Source organism: Pygocentrus nattereri, chromosome 15 (assembly GCF_015220715.1).
Source record: "Pygocentrus nattereri isolate fPygNat1 chromosome 15, fPygNat1.pri, whole genome shotgun sequence".
Lineage (NCBI taxonomy): Eukaryota > Metazoa > Chordata > Actinopteri > Characiformes > Serrasalmidae > Pygocentrus > Pygocentrus nattereri.
The window spans coordinates 11874375-11892311 of record NC_051225.1 but is presented as its reverse complement, the minus strand read 5'-3'; the positions used below and the strand labels follow the sequence as shown (position 1 = coordinate 11892311).

At 39.5% G+C, this 17937-nt stretch overlaps 1 protein-coding gene across 5 annotated transcripts in view; it reads left to right on the top strand.

Annotated features, from left to right (window-relative positions):
- dennd5a (DENN/MADD domain containing 5A) overlaps positions 1–17937 on the top strand; it is a 63188-nt gene that overhangs the window by 24429 nt on the left and 20822 nt on the right. For 3 of the 5 annotated variants that reach the window (XM_017685759.2, XM_017685760.2, XM_017685761.2), the window contains exons 2-6: positions 3918–3989; positions 4810–4919; positions 5144–5807; positions 11249–11436; positions 15775–16089. In XM_017685759.2, the coding sequence (XP_017541248.1) occupies positions 3918–3989; positions 4810–4919; positions 5144–5807; positions 11249–11436; positions 15775–16089 (1349 nt within the window). The remainder of the gene's footprint in view (positions 1–3917; positions 3990–4809; positions 4920–5143; positions 5808–11248; positions 11437–15774; positions 16090–17937) is intronic. The other 2 variants (XM_037545334.1, XM_037545335.1) reach the window with 1 other exon arrangement.

Here is a 17937-nt window from a genome sequence, read left to right as displayed (position 1 = left end):
TGGTCTTTGTCATGGTGTTGCATAGTTGAACCTATCGTTGTCATCTTGTCTAGGGGGGTCCACTAGCTTTGCCTATGTTTAGACATGTCCACAACCTCACTGTTGGGCTGTCCAGCTCCACACATTCCTGACCTACATTCTAAACTGAGTTCAGAAAACTGTCTGCATAATTGTGAACTACACACAGCTTGTATCGAGTTAATTATTTTCTACAAATGCACATTTCACACCTACGTCCCAAAGCAAACCTGCATTCGGTCTCACCCAAAACCCAAACAGCCCTACGGACCAGTCTTGTTTGGGTGGCCCTGTCAGCAGCTTTGAAAAGAAATGCCACATAAGCAAGTCAGCCTTTTGTTGATGCTGCTTGTCTGTACACTTCACTTTAATTATGGGCTGGCACAGTAGATTGGCACTGCATTTGTTAAGTTATCTCATGTTGAGTTTGTCAGGACGTACAGCTCTTTGTTGAGCAAATCAAAGAAGACACGCCTACATTCTTAAAATTTAAGATTCCTAAACAGTTCTTGGCCTGGATGTATGGTTGTAGGAAAACGCTTTCATTGGCGGTTCTTTAAAGTCTGAAAAGGTTCTTTACACTTACACATGTAATTGACAAAAATGGTTATTTGAATGGTTTTTAAGCCCCTTATGCACTTAGTTTTTTTTCCCTCTGAATTTACACGCCCAAATCGTAAGGCAAATTATTCAGTAACTACATGAAATGTATTTTATTTTTGTATTTATTTATTTTTATAAAAATAGTTTTTACAGAGAATATTATAGAAAAGATGCCATCTGAGATCCTGTTAATAGCTTAGATTTGGGTCGACTTTCAGTAGAACAAAACGTTGTGAGTTCAGCTTCTTTTATTATAAAGTCTTAAAATTACATCACCCATCTATTTGACTGGAAAGAACACAATTACAACCTCATATGACACCCACCTTTTGAAGGAAGCTTATAAAATATGAAAGTTATAAAGAATATGACAAAGTGCTTTTTGGAACCACTGCTGGTCCCAATTAGTTAAAGAGGTTAGGGAACCAAAAGTGGTTCTCCAGTAGTATCGCCCCGAAAAAACCCTTTTTGATGAGAGTAGAGTCGTTTTGGAGCTCTGTGCCTAAAATATGTGTCAGAAAAGCTTTGGCTCGTAGGCTGAATCAGAATTGCACAGGATGAATCAGCAAAATCTCTGTGTGCCAGAAAAAAGACATCCCCCAGCCTTGAGCAGGTGTGTTAGAACCTCCACAGGGACAAAGACAGGAGGGATTTCAATGGGAATAGATGCAACCACCTAGAAGATAATGATGACCATTGAGTAGGCAAAAGGAACTCATTAAAAATTAATTGTTTCATGTTGGTTGATTGTATTTGTTTCTCATGTTCATTGGGTTGTTTGCTGAGGCCCAGAGCTCCTGTGACCTTTGAGATGATGGTCACAGAATGTGCTCTGGGTCTGGTCATATGTCCTCTCCACACATAGTGGCTTTTAGGACTCTGCATGGCTCTATTCATTTCATTGCCAATTCATCTAACATTAGCCTCAGAGGAAAATGCAACTGAAATTTTTGGGCTCCTGCAAAAGAGCTTTCTTTTTCTTTGTGTCTTGTGTCTTGGATGTTCATCATACTTGCAGGGTGAATGAAAAAAGGTTAGGAAGAATTTGCCTCTTCACCAACAGAGTGCCTGAAACCGACCCCTGCAGGGCAGCCCATCAAAAGACAGTGACAACATGCCAAACTTCTCACTGTCTTGAAACACAAAGTAGTCTGACTTTTTTATGGTTCTTTTCTAAAGTCCTGTTGTGCATCTCTGTAGCATTTATCTAGTACTTTGGTTGTAGTTTTGTCATCTCTTACACTCCATCTTTATGCCTGAAATATTCATAAACAGCTCTGCATAAATGTGACTGCCCCCTAGTGGGTTGCAGGTTTAAATACCATCTTTAATTAGTCCTGTTTAATCAGATATAGTCAAACACTGAAAAAACAGATCATGGTTTCTGACAGCATTTTAAAATGTGGCACTACTGTTTTGCTGATGCAGTTTATCCATTCCAGCTCTTCAATGGTCAGAAAATCAACATACTTTGATGCATATTTTAGTAGGGGATATACCAGTATAAGGGTTGAAAGATTAATCCTTTCCAGCTTTTCAAGGCTTGATGCTATGAGTTTTGTTACAACCTTTTAAACCAGGTTGGCAGCATAGATAACAAAACATACTAGGATTAGTGCATTTAGCTGAATGTCTACAAGCTCTGACTGGAAAGAATGGGCTGTTTCAGTCAGGTGTAAGGAAAATCCCTGTGCCAGTTTGAAGTTTGGGAGCGGACAACAGCTATATATATATATATATATATATACACACATCAAGAATGGCCAGACTCTCGAGGTCTTTAGCCCGCTTACTGTGCTTTCGTTTCCTCAGAAACTGTCTACAACACCACCTCACTTGATCAGCCACATGAGGTCACGATGCCGTCTTGGGGCCTGGTCCTCGCAACAAACCAAGAATCCTTTGTGTAATATAGTGACTTGTATTATTTACTGGGGATATTCACTGATATTGCAATTCTGGGGCAATATCCCATATTTTTACTGTACATATCTTCCACTGTCAATACATCCATTAGCATTAAATAGAAATGTAACCATTAGTTATGGGGGTTATAAATGCAGTGAAATGCAGACATGATAGCACAGTTACTCTTGCTCTGATATCGTCAAATATCAGTTTAAAATATCAGTCAAGTCTGAACATCTATACGAATATTATACTGAAACACTGTGACATTGTGCAACCCAGTGTTTATGGGAAACACAGCAAGCAGTGTTTATGGGACACACAACATTTAGAAACACGATTTAGCAACAGAGAATCTGTACTGGGTTTATTTGTATATTGCTCAGTTCTGATTTTTATGGTTTTACACCAAAAAAAAAAATTACCTCAGTTAAAAATGGTTGCAAGTGAAAATGAACAAATATCCCAGAATAATGAGCCACTGTTAACTTACAAAATACCGTGTTTTCACATCAAAAACATTTTAAAAAGTAGGTTTACCTAAGTTTTTTATGAAAAAAAAAAACTGTATAAAACCACACCGTATACCAAAACTGTCAAAGATTTTATGATATACATTTTTGGCCATCCTGTCCACCACTAATGTATTGTGTCATTGAATGTTGTAATTATACATTTTTGCCATATAACCCATATGTATAAAAACACACAGGGCCTGTTTACACCATGCATTAAGATGTATTTTTGGGGATCGAATCACATTCGGATTCACTTGAAAAGCCAGGTATAAACACCCCAAGATCATGCAGTGAGCAGATTATGACTGTATCACTCAAACCACATTTGGTGATGGTCAGTGATGGACAGATGGACTGCATTTAACACAATCGTAAACGGAATGTGTTTTTGTTATCCATTTACAAATGCTAGAGCGGAAGTGCATCTGCCGAGAGCTGACTACGTAAGAGAATGAACAATCAAATGAAACATGTAGGATGCCTGAGGCTGAAGTTATTCCCAAAAAGTGCCTTTGTGCACTCCAGGCTGATGAAAACATTCAGGCCAAGCTTGTGACTTTGTGTTGACATGCTTTTTATGTTGGAAGAGTACAATCCGATCTCATCTGGCTACACTGGGCACACATATTAAGGGATTATAATAGTTCTGAATGAAGTCCAGCGCGAAGTATATCCACATACAGTCCGGACATGAAACACATGTTAATGCAAGGTGTGAACGGGCTCATAGTGGCTTGACTTTTTTCCTTTGAAGTGTTTTTATTTTATAAACCATCATCCATCTTTGTAGCATTGTGGCTCTTTGACTGCAGATTTGTCCTCCCCTTAGCTTGTGTGATTAATTGTACTGTTGTTTTATCTGTTGTGTAGCTTTATGCCAGTATATACAGGCTACTAAATTCAGAGATGGTGCCAGAGGAAAGTTGGCGATGGCATGTGAAGGTAACCCATCCCAAACACTCTCCTCTTTTCCCCTCCACCTCGGACGATGCTCCTGTTCCTTTACACAAATGATTCCGGCTCTGCTTGTGCCCTCTAACCTTTGACCTTACATGCACTTCTTTCACAGCACTCCATTTCTGTGCTCGGCTGCGTGCGGGTGAAGGGAATTCAGAAACGATCACTTTTCTCCCTATCCCTCTAAACCCTGTCCACTCTGCTCTGCCCCCGAATATCCCTCTACCTGCCAGCCGCGTCTACTGATCGACAGGCTGATCTGTTTGGCTGTCACTGCCTCCTCTTGTTGTACTGACTTTGGGGCTGTGCCACAGGCCCGGTTGTCTGCTTGGTCATTGTGTGAACTGTTATGTACTGTCCCTCTCTCACTCGGAATGGGTTTGCTAGCCACGTCTACTTGCTGTGTCACTTCACTTCTGCTTCACTTTACTTTTGATATGGTTTGATTTGTGTCTTTTTCGAATCATTAAGCGGGAATGCTTTGCCTTTGCTGTCGCTTACCAAAGTTCTTGGCAAACAAAAATAACTGAAAGACATAACAGTGCAGCCAAAATGTCCAAAGCTGCACCTGATAGAGGCTGGACAAGATTAATATGTTTATAAAAATTACATCAGTTTCTCTAATTCTGTTCTGGAATTGCCAAGAGCACAGTGAAGTGACAGCTTTCTATGATGCAACACTGTTTTTCCACTATTAACAAGACGCATTTTCTGTAGATAGGTAGATGTGTTTTCTGGACGCTTCCACCTTTTCTTTTTCCTGATCCTTTCTATCTTTGTGCTGTGTCTTTCTTCTTGCTTTCAGGTGAAAATTTTGAGCAGAGTCCACTGCGGAGAACTTTTAAATCCAAAGTTCTAGCCCATTACCCCGAGAATGTGGAGTGGAGTCCGTTCGACCAAGATGCAGTGGGCATGGTAAGCAAACTGATAGGTTTTAAGCATTTTTGCTTTTCAGTATCCACCAATATCATTATCATTGGTGACAAAGACTATTACTTGTTACTTGGTAGTTACATTAGCCTCGTGGCTCAAGTACAAACCTACAGAAACAAACTTGGCAGATTGACTGTATTTACGATAAAAGGAAAATTTTGTTGGTCATTTGTTTCTAATTTAATGCTCTTTTGTCTGTCCTGCAGCTCTGCATGCCCAAAGGCCTGTCTTTCCGCACACAGGCTGACTCACACGAGCCTCAATTCCACTCCTTTATCATCACACGTGAGGATGGCTCACGCACTTACGGCTTTGCCCTCACCTTCTTCGAGGAGGTGACCAGCAAGCAGATCTGCAGTGCCATGCAGACGCTCTACCACATGCACAACGCTGAGCAGTACGACATCCTGCACACGCCAGGTACCGAGGAGGCCCGACCATCTTCTGGTGCCCAGCTGCATGCCGCTCCCTCCATCTCGCGGCTACAGCGCTTCAACTCCTACGACATCAGCCGCGACACGCTGTACGTGTCAAAGTGCATCTGCCTGATTACGCCGATGGCCTTCGCGCAGGCCTGCCATAAGGTTTTGGAGCAACTGCACCAGGCTGTCACCTCACCACAACCGCCACCTCTTCCACTGGAGAGCTACGTATACAATGTCCTGTACGAGGTGCCGTTGCCTCCTGCTGGGCGCTCCCTCAAGTTCTCGGGCGTTTACGGGCCTGTGGTGTGCCAGAGGCCCAGCACCGCTGAGCTGCCACTCTTTGACTTCCCCATGCGCAAGATGTTTGAGCTGCTGGGTGTGGAGAACGTGCTACAGCTGTTCACCTGTGCTCTGCTGGAGATCCAGATCTTGCTGTACTCTCAGCGTAAGTTTAACTTTCAGCCACTGCTGCTGGCTGCTTTAGTTGAGCTCTCTCTCTTTCTCTTTCGTACATACATACATATTCATATATATGTGTATGTAGCAGGAAGCTTCAGGAAGTATGGGGGCAGTATGCCTGCTGCTGTTTTGTTGTAAAGGGAGAGGAACAGAATTAGTTGATTTATTAAAACAAACAAAAACAGGGTTTTCACACATAAGTATAGCCAAGGCTTGAAAACAGTTTATAATGACAGTGAGAAAGTAAATCAGCTAGAAAAAAAATAACCAGCTAACACTCAATAAAAGTCACTGAAGATACTAACTAGCTAGCATTAGCCAAGCCCTGCTTCTTTACTTTAAACAAATGTTATCAAAAAAGCACTCAAATCATTCGAGAAAGAGGCTTGGTTTGTGACTACTTTTACAGCTAACGTAGCTGCTTAATCTCAGCCAGAACATTCCTTGTTCTTTGTCATAGCTTCGTCACACCCAGTCAAATTTGTTCTTCCAGATGGGAATACATTCTTATTCCCTCTTGGACTCGTACATGTCATTTGTTAACCTTTAGATCATTTCAGAGCTTTGTGGAGGTTTCTAGCATTCTGACTGATAAGCTTAGCTGCTGCTTTAGTAGTATAGTATGCTTTATCACTCTTAAAAGTGTTCAGTTCTCTCAGAATACATTTGTTTTTATGTTTTTTAGTTTGTATTTTACATGTAAATTCATCATCTACTTGTCTGACACAAACCTGGACAAGTGGACAAGCTTTAATGTTGAGCCTTGAGTGTAGCCATATATCACTAATTCCTGAGCTATATCTCTGTTTGCAAATTGACAAGCAGTAATACAGTGGGTCTCAAACCAGTCCTCAGGGACTGTGAGATGGTCCAACATTTTGCTTGAGTCCGTGCACCATGAAGCAAAAATTTGGACCGTCTAGGGGTCCCTGAGGATCAGTTAACTACCACTACTCTAAGACATGATTTAACCCTCTTACATCCTAAGCTTTAGGTTAGTGCTTATGCAGGGCCCATGATTATGTGTTATTTATAGCCCATAGATCCACTGAATTGCCACTGAAGTGACTGGGCTGCAGTATTGTCGGTGATTATTCAAGAAACGGATGATTATGTAAGAGACAGTGATGTCAGCCTCCATAACATGAGAGCACGTTATAAATGATTCCTCTAGGCAGCATCAGCAGAGTTATGTCAGAGATTTCGATCACAAAGCCATTTTCATCCACATCTCCTCTTCATTCTAACCATCCCTGTAATCTTTTCTAAGTGAGGCACAGTTGAACTTTGTCCCTCATCAGCAAATACAACAGTCCATTATGTCCTGGTGCTTGTATTCATAAAATGAACAGCAAGAGCAAATAATTTGTAAATGTGTTTAAAAGGCCTTAAAAAGTAGTCAGATTCTTTGCTTCCCTCAGGGATTATGCAACTTATTGACTTGTTGCATGAAAGTGTGCTATGCAAATGTTAGTTTCTACTAATGGCCCAGGTTCCAGCTCAGCCTGCAGGGGCTGATGTAAGCTAAAGGGGTAAACAGACTAATTTAGTAGTGTGCTGTAAAGAGTCTCCTCTCTCTCTCACTCTCTCTCTCTCTCTCTCTCTCTCTTTGATGCACATTCATTTGATTGCAACCTCCAGTTGAGAGAAAATATGTTGTAAATGGCTTGTGAATGATCTACTTTTCTGTATGAATGGAGCCAAAAAAGACATAATCTTGATTTAAGGCATGAACAAGTACTCAGCTTCAAATCGACTGTATACAAAGTATATAAACTCAGTACAAAGCCTTACATAAGGAGGAACAAACAGAACGTGTGTGTATAGGAACTGGATGGTTGGGTTGTTTCAGTGGCACAGTTTCGACATGGTGTTAGGATAACATGCAAAACTTTAATTATTTGTTTAATACTTTATTGACTTTAATACATAATATATCTTGGCATTGTCAAATTTAATTCAACATTAGTCCTTAAGTAACCATTAGTGCATGCTCTTAGTGCATGAATACAAAATATCAGCGCAGATAGGTCTGGTGCAAGCTTGTTTTATAGCGAAAGTCATGCAGCACAGCAGCATAGCACAACGTGAGGGACATATGTCGCTGGGGTATTTTGCACATGCTTCTAGTGAAACATGACGTTTTGAACCCAGTGGCCCAGTCCCATCTCTTCTGCTGCTGATCAAGCAACGCTTGATGCAGAAAGCTTGCAGAAGTGTTGTGGTTACTGCCTCTGATCTAAAGTGTGCCTCACTTAGTTACATTTTGTGATGTGTCACCGCGGTCTGCATGCAACCATCGTGGTGCTATGGACAGCATTTCAGCCCTGCTACAAACTGAAGAATCAGCACTGTTCATAGATTGAACAAATTGAGGCTTTAGATCTCAATATTGTTTGTGCAGCCAAAATAAGTAGGGTAAACTGGCCAATCACATGCTTGGAGCACTCCATCCATATTCCATTAGTCATCAGTCAGACAGAAGGAAATTCAGGACCATTGCTCACTAAGAGTGGGTATTCTGCAAAGATCACAGCACATTCCTCCAAAAAGTGAGTAAGAACCCTGTACTGACACATAAGAAAGTACAAAGAGTTTATGGGAGGTTACCTTTGACGAAGTGCTGTGTAAAGACTGAATCTGTCTACTAATGTATAATAAAGAAGTGTCAATGGCCAGATGACATAAATGTTCTGATCTGTTGATAAATGTAAAAGGACCCATCTCAAGATGCTTTGAGCTTAGCAGACGAACACCATTCTGTATCTGTTTCGACTCTTAATAACCTCAGTGGTGCAGTTTCTCATACAGTACCACGTGAAATAAGCTGTCATTTGCTTGGCTCAGCTGCCAGATGTAATGTTTCTGACTATTCACAACTGTAGGAAGAGAAAAAGCGCTCAGATAATTGTTCTGGACAGAATGTAAAAGTGCACTGGATGCTACTTGAAGAATTCAGCGGCAGATGTGATGGTCGTCTCTATTACAGTCACAAGGAAGGGCAAGCGCTCGACAAAGCGTCAGGGAGCTGCTTGGGTGCCTTGGTGGGGTGTTGCCTAGCAACCTACCCCGAGGAGGACTGTGGTGATGCAGCAGAAATATGATTGGCTAGAAATGACATCATCCTGTTTTTTTTTTCCAAGAAGACTCATCAGCACAGCAGAATGTGTGAGGAGTGTGAGATTCCAAGCGAAAGGCATGTCATTAGATGGAGACTCACACACACACATACACAAACACTCGTGTAGGCTAAGGGATGGTCTCTACAAAAAAGGAGCTGGCTGCTAGGGTTGGTTTATAAATAGCAAGCTAATTCATAGCTTGGATTCGGAAATGGCCTGGCAAATGTCTCTCCCACATACTTTAGACAAGCATCCGTTTTTTTGGTCCAGCCCTGCAGCTAGATCAATGTAAATATGTCAGTTATCAGTGTTTATCCATCTCTTATCATTGTTCCGTTATGTAACTCTGCGTCTGATTCAAAGTAGACAGAAGTGTTATCTTTTTATTATCTCAGATCAGCTTATTATAAAAAATGTGAATAATAGTGTAAATTAGCTTTTCCCAGTTTTGAAAAGAGGATGAGACAAATTAACATATTAAGGTGTGCCATTCTTCTAACATGCCACAGATGAGTTGAAGTGTGTGTGTGTGTGTGTGTGTGAGTGTGTGTGTGTGTGTGTGTGTGTAAGTGAATAGGCCTATTGTTGGACCTCAGGGTCACAGCTCAGTAGATAGATTAGTATTCCTGACACTGGCCTTTTCCTGGGAAAATATGCAGGGATGCCAGGCAAAGCAGGGCAAGAATGAGCTATACTATAAGGACAGGACTGAAATAGATGTTTTGAAAATGTCAACTCTTTAAAAGAATGGGTCTGTAAGGGTTCCTGATGACTAAAAAAACATTGAAAGCTTTGAAAGAAAATGGTTCTTTTAAGTTCCATTCTAATTATGCTACAGCTGTCTTTACAAGTTTACGATGGATGGTTATTATGGCATCTATTGCATATCTCATCATTATTTTTATGATACCTATTATTGTCATTGTATATACAGTACTGTGCAAAAGTCAGAGACCACCCTTCATTGATTTATTTCCAATCAGAACAGCCATTATGTGTGAGAATATATATTTAACAATTACACATTGAACATATCAAACACATTCAGTGATGATGAGGTCTGGACTTTACGGTTGCCAGTCCATACGTCTGGGAACACCAATAGCTTTTTTTATTTGGCAATTTTCTTCTTTTTTGTCTATATTTCGAAGGCTTCTTGACAACTACACATCCTTTCAGATGTGTAGCATTGATTTTTCCTCTGACAGCGAAGGATGAACAGAAACATCTCTGTTTTCAGAAGTAAGAGTGTAGCTTGATTTTCTCCTCTCAGAAATGAAAGCCTTGAATGCTGTTTATCTGAAGGTGACAGGTGTGGTGTTCTACCAGGTCTTACAAGTTTATTAGGAGTCATGTTTTCTCTAATAATTTTAACCTTTAGTAAGTTTTGGAAACTCCTGTTCTTTCACTGATTTTCCTTTGACTTACTTCCTCCATTTGCACATGGGTTATCATATGTGTAATGTCCTCAGAAATATCTCCTGATCTTGAACTTGTCATTTGGACTAGAAATTAAGTTCTCTGACTTTTTCATGAACCTTCCAAAAAGGCAGCACCAAACTATTGTTGGAAGTCACAGGATTTTTTGCCACTTTATCAAACTCTTTTTGTGTGTGTACCCTGAATTCATCTTTCTTGTCTTTTTCGCAGTGTTTTGTTCAGTGCACCACTTGGATGTGAATACATTGTGCTGTTAGTCTACGAGTTTCACAATCAGTAAAAATAGAACACCTACTTGAAACTTGGCATTTTAATCCTTAAGTGTTCTCACAGGGACAATGAATGCATTTTTAACCATGCATGGTTGAGAGATATTTTCGATATGCAGAAATCTAGAGCAGACGCTTGTTCAAAAGCACTCAGCTCTCAGAAAACAGAAAAGACCATGGAATGTTTTTCAACTTTGGTTTTTATCCTAATAGAGTAACAGAGTGAAATTCTTGTTTTTGCCCAATTATTAGTGTCATCAACTTAGAAAATATGTGTGGTAATGTCATTTGTTTTATCTGGATTAAGTAAAGTGATATTCTGGCAAAAGAATCTGTCAATTTTCCCTGTACCTATATATATATATATATATATATGTGTGTGTGTGTGTGTGTGTGTGTGTGTGTGTGTGTGTGTGTGTGTATAGATGTGTTAGAATGTGGATTCTGCATTTCCTAACAATTAGTCAGATACTGTCTTATTACTGGCTGATTACATTTCTGGTCAATTTTATTTTGATTTTAAACAAATTTTGACTTGAAAGAGTAAAGTTCTTCCTGTAAGTGGACTAAATCTGCCTCATGTCTGTGTCGAGCAGATTACCAGCGGCTGATGACCGTGGCAGAGAGCATCACAGCCTTAATGTTCCCTTTCCAGTGGCAGCATGTCTATGTGCCCATCCTACCTGCCTCACTGCTGCACTTCCTGGATGCACCTGTGCCCTACCTCATGGGCCTTCACTCCAATGGCCAGGATGACCGCACCAAACTGGAGCTGCCTCAGGAGGTCAGTTGGTGGGGGTGGGGTTGGGTTGGGGGGTATTTAATATTTAAATCCATACTGAAGAAGTTATTACGGTATATAAAATAACAAAACATTACTATGGCAGATGATTCTAAACTTTTAAACTCTAATGTATATATTGAAATGAAGATACCAAAAAGGTACGAATTAAGATTGCATAAAATATAATGACAAAATCAATGAACAAAAAACATATTCATTATAAAGTCAGATTGTTTCATTGTTTCAGGGCTCTGCACGCAATTCCTTTTTCTCCTGCTGTCAGTTTTTTAACTGTTGCTGTCGCAAACCTGCATTCTGTGACATTAATAATCAAGGGAGGTCACTAGTTTACTTAAATAGTATGGGACTAAACAACGTATTACTTTATAAGTTGTAAACAGAGTTTTATAAGATGAAATGTAAGTGATGTCTGTTGCATAGTGGATAAACAAGATCTAATATGGTCAGTCTTCTTTGCTTCTGAAAGAACTCTTCCTTTCTTCCAGGAACAATTCAGAAGGAATTAGAAAAATGTACTCCAGTTTTATGAGCATTGGGCCAGAGAAGACGTCTCTCCTAGGAAAGTTGTAGGATTGCCAACCTAGTGGGGCATGTAAGAAAACTCTTAGAGAGGAGTCAGTAGAGGTCAGATGAGGGAACTTGGTCATGTGCAATTTTTGTAGGCATTTTTTGTTTTTCAGACACAGTTTAAGAGCACTGCTGATCTAAACAAAGGACATTCATTGAATAATTGCTATCAGCAAAGACACTCTGGCGCAGTATTTTATTCATACAGGCTGTACAATATAGATAAAACATTGCATCATAATAATATTTCTATTACAGTATTAGAGTACATTAATAAACACTTGATTTGTCATGGTATTAATGGTATTAATTGGTGGTATTAATGCTTGGGTAATGTAAATACCTTGATTTATCAACACAGTCATAAAAAAGCATTCCTGAAATGTTTTCAATTTGGTTGCTGTGTTTTTTTTCGTACAATAAAGAACATCTGATGCCATATAGGCTCATTTGTATATTGCTTGGCTAGCAAAAATGTTTATTGTTTTTTATAGCAAACAGTTAACCTATACATAGTGAAGCCTTACTTGACACATCACTTTAATTGTGAAACTTTCTCCATCCTGCTAGATTTCTGTAAGGCATTTGTATTGAATTTTGCATATACTGTACTCTTTATTAAAACGAGAGCATGTCAGAAACAATATCCTGCCATTCTAATGCAGAGGCATGTGCTCTCTGTTACTGGACTTCCAACATATCCTACCTGGAAGCACACGTCTTATCCCTCTTCCATCTCCATCTTTATATTTGGGCCACAGTAATGGGGTAAAGTCGTCTAATCTGTGGGGAAGGCCACTGAAGCTTAAGTAACAGATGAGATATCATCTTTTGTCTAGACTCATTTTGGCCTTGATTTTTGTAATTGCTTCTCCCTGAATCCCTAGATGGAAAACAGCAATGTATTCCTTTTGTGATTGTAAAAAGAGTGACCTGAATAAGTGATGGATTGCATGTTTTTGCCTTTCTGTCTCTAACTGAAAGTCCCAGGGGAATACAGTTCAAAATTTTAAACATTTCTTCGTGATGTTAAAATTGACTGTTATGCCAAACATAGCATCCAGCAAAGTTTGAATGAAAATACAAGCTAGAAAAGCAAAACACTTCAAACAAATGCTTATCATAACCATCTGAGAACTGTCTAGGAATGGTCTTAATATTCTAATGAGCGCATGTGATTGACGTCCCTCAGTCCAACATGCCAGAGTGCAATTACACTGACACAGATCAGTGTAGTGGGCTCTACATATAAAGGTTGTGTTATAGACCATGCCTGGTGTGTCCATGACTCACTAAACATATTATGTAGCTTTCATGTGGTGACACCTTAAAGAAGATAAGGTTAAGTTTCACTATGCTGCTGGGGCGGCTAACAAACAACATTTGAATAGACAGACAACAGGCAAACAGATGAGCTAGCTCAGTTTTGCTTGCTTGGTTAGCTTTCACTTGGTGGTTAGCTTTCGTTTGATAGGTTTCTCTATCACAGTTTTGTTAAAACACAGTTTTATATAACTGCTACTGGTGAGGCTACTGCTTACATACACGTGAACCAAGATTAGGACCACTCAGTTTACATTAGGAGAATTTTAGTAAATACATTGCCTATTTAGTGGACATTAGCCATATTCAAAGAGGATAAGTTTTCCAGAGGGAAGCGGGGTAATGTCACTTTACCACAGGACATGTGTAACGTTTATGACTTATTCGCACAGGATAAGAAATCTCAGGATAAATGACAGGGATGGGAGTGGCTACTCAATATATGGAATGTCTTTACTCCAGAAAAGAGTAGAAATCATCAAAATATTTAATTTAGGTATTATTTTGTTTACACTAACTAACTTAACTTGGGATTTACTGTCTAACTAATTTACTAACTTACAGTCTTAAGTGAAAGCAGTGCATCATTAACCTGGCCATAAACTTAGGAGTTCACAGCAGACAGTCAAATTCACCACATAAAATTCCTGTGATTTTTATGTTTTGAGTTGTACGTGTAAGATGTCACAGTGACATCACACATCGCTTGATTTTAGTCGCAGAGAATACAAGCGAATGCTACTTTGTGTGCCTTCATACTCTGTTTCCACAAGATATAATAGAGTATTCGTCAACATTTTGTTTAACACAAGATTAATGTTACCTGAGGTTATCTCTATGCTTATTTCATGGAGAGTAAAAGACGGCAGAACCTTTTACTGATGTAGGAGCGTGCAGACCATAAAAATGACTGACATGGTGCGTTCAGATGGCTCTGAAATCGCTGAGAAAAGCCAGTAAAATTTACATTACTCCACTCCTCATGCTAGACTAATCCTGTCCGAATAGGTCTGTTGGAAAGTTAGTCATAACAATCAGGCATAACATTGTGACCACCTCCTTGTTTCTATGCTCATTGTCCATTTTATCAGATACACTTACTATATAGGTGCACTTTGTAGTTCTACAGTTACAGACTGTAGTCCATCTGTTTCTCTGATACTTTGTTAGTCCCTTATTACCCTGTTCTTCAGTGGTCAGGACCCCCATGGACCCTCACAGAGCAGGTTCTATGTGGGTAGTTGATCAGTCTCAGCACTGCAGTAATACTGATGTGATGGTGTGTGTGTTAGTATGTGTTGCGCTGGTACATGTGGATCAGACACAGCAGGACGCTGCCCACAGGACACTGAGGTGTTTTAAAAAGTCCAGCAGCACTGCTGTGACTGATCCGCTCACACCAGCGCAACACACACTAACAGACCACCACCACATGAACAGTGTTATTGCAGTGCTGAGAATGATCCACCACCTGAATAGTACCTGCGCTGTGAGGGTCCATGGGGGTCCTGACCACTGAAGAACAGGGTAAAAGTGGGCTAACAAAGTATCAGAGAAACAGATGGACTACAGTCTGCAATTGTTGAACTACAAAATGCACTTATACAGTAAGTGGAGCTGATAAATGGACAATGAGTGTAGAAACAAGGAGGTGGTCAAAATGTTCTGCCTGATTGGTGTATATTTACCCACAAGAGCAAGATTAACCTGCTTGGAAGAAAGCACAAATTTAGTTTTCTTGGGGCTTTAGGTTCTTTTAGTGTTTAATCAAGTTACTGACATTTTAAAGAATCTCAGAGATATGTCTCATATTGTGTAGAAAGGTGATAAAATTGATTTCCTTTTTGGTTTGGAAAGTGTGGAAGCCAAAATATTGTAACATCTTCACATTTCCACAGTCTCTTTCTTACAGAGTTTGTGTACTTGTACTTGTGCCAATTTTGCTCTTAAACGTTTGGACTAAGTCCAGGGAGAAATGCCATTATACGTAATGGTGGTAAATTTGGGAATGATGATTTTATTACATCTCATTATCTCTTCATTCATCAGTGAGTGCTTTTCCCCACCTACCCCAAGCACATTTACATTATGAAATTATTGGTGTAATGCAAAAAGCTATTTGCCTGACAGTTTTACATAATATGCAAAGACTATGAAGGCAAAACACAGTTTGTCGTTGTGCCATTCATTTAATGGGCTTTTGTACGGACATATTTCAGTATAAATTCCATTTATGTGTCTTTGATGAGGTTCATCTCAATCATATAGAATATGTGCTTTCACATAGCAGAACAGTAATTGAATATTGTTATTATATCATTTATAGCCATCTAGTGGACAGCAGCAGCATCCCACATTTACTTGTTGTAAAGATGACCAGCTGTGTGTTGCTTCAGTTTCAGTTTCATCTTTTTTTTCTTTCCTCAGGCCAATCTGTGCTTCGTCGACATTGACAACCACTTCATTGAGCTTCCTGAAGACTTGCCTCAGTTCCCCAACAAGCTGGAATTCATCCAGGAGATTTCAGAGGTTCTGATGTCATTTGGGGTGTCTCCAGAGGGAAATGTGCACTGCACCGAGGGTCCTGCCAAAATCAAAGGGTTTCGGTCAGCCGACATGGTTTCCGACAAGCGCAATGGCAACCTGGCCAGCTCCCCGCTGAACTCTTACCTGCTTAGAGAGAACCAGACCATCGCCCGCCTGCAGGCCCTTGTGAAGAGGACTGGGGTAAGCCTGGAGAAGGTGAGCCTAAACAGCTTTAATTGGCCCAAACATTTTGTGCCTGAGCCCAACCCCACCCGACACATAGCATCACAGTCCACACCTGACCTGAGCCCAGCTTGAGTTTGAAACTGGCCAGAGCCCAACAAAATTATGCCATTTGGGCCTGTCATCACCCAAAGTGCCGAATAAAGCTTAGCTAGGGTTACCATGGAGTGACAGTAATAGTCATCATTACAATGCGGATAAATTAATTATAAATCTGTATAAAATAATAATTAAACAATAAGCTATTTTAAGGTAAATAAATCTGCAAGTTTAGTTATTAAATAATGCTTTTGAACAGCATCATAACTCACTTATCACTTAAAATCACTTTTTATTCAGAAGTGAAGAAGGAACTACCTCAGTGTGAATAAACAAATAATCGAATGTTACCTCATTTTAATAGCACTACAATTGTCTACTGTGCTTGTGCTGTGCAGTACGTGATTTATCCACCCTAACTTTTGTCAATACATGGTTATTTTACAGAGTTGTCTGCATTTTTATGAGCTGAAACGGTAGGATTATCATTAGATTTTATTGATATATATATATATATATATATATATATATATATATATATGTGAATGTAGTCAGTAAGTATTTTTAATCTTAGAGGGTTGAAGCTGTTTGTTTACATTGTGTATTGCAAAGAATGTAAGACAGGATCAAATGCATCAGTTTTAGCTTATAGCAATGTTTACATTTCATAGGCTTTTCTAAAAGTTTTTAACAGTCTTAGAAGCTGTTGGTTGCATTTGGCAGAGCACAGAAGTTAAAATGTTGTCTCCTCACTAATCCTAAATTCGTATTGTCAGTTATTTTGTCTGGGAGATTCTGACCCATTCTAGTACTTTATAGAATTATATGGGAAATAATGTGTGCTCATAATTTATTTGAACTTGATTTGCATTGTGACTGTCTATAGAGATTGCATATTATAAACAGTCATCCCAAAGCTTAATTGTTTTCTGTTGTAAATCCAAATGTGGAGGGTGTGGTGTCAGATGAAAGTCGTAGTTTTTAGACGCTGTAGTTAACACTTGAACCAGACTGAATCTTAGAAAGTAGTGTCCTTAACTATCTGCAGGCTAAGCCGCTTAAACTCAGCCTGTTTGTGGAGGGAAAGGATTGACCTGATAGTCTGAAAATACTCTGGTCAAAAGGCTAGCGAGAGCTTCTAAGTTTAACTTGCATGCTCAGACTGCATACATTCTTTCCTCAATCTGTGTTAAGGATTAACATTGTTAGGAATAAGTAATACTATTCCGCTCATCAATACTGCTCATCCTTATGGACTCTATACTTTACTGCTACTCTTGAATCTGTTACTTTGTCGAAAAGCAACAGTAATGAAAAAAGAAATTCATTAAGAACAGAATCAACATTGCTTTATTAGTTTTTATGGAGTAATATTTCCCAGCAGCAGTAAGAGCTGTTTAATGAGTATCATTTTGTTTCTCTTTGTCATTGGTGAGTCTTTTGAATTCTCAAGTTTTTCTGTAAATGTGTGTTTGAGATCACAGCCACACCTTTCGCACAAAGACAGGTGCCAAGATTAAAAAGGAGGGAGAAAATGAGAGCAGCCTGATTGCGAATTCCAAATTCTCCAACACAAATAGCAGAACCCTTTACAACATGTCTTGTCAAACCTTCACATCAGACCTTCACTTTTTACTAGTAGTACATTACATTAATGTGTTAACAATGCACTAATGTGATGATGATTAACACACTTTTACTGTGACTTCATGACTGAAGCCCCCCTGTTCAAATGCAGCTGTTATATAGCAGTTTACCTTGATGGTTCTGTTATTTCTCTGT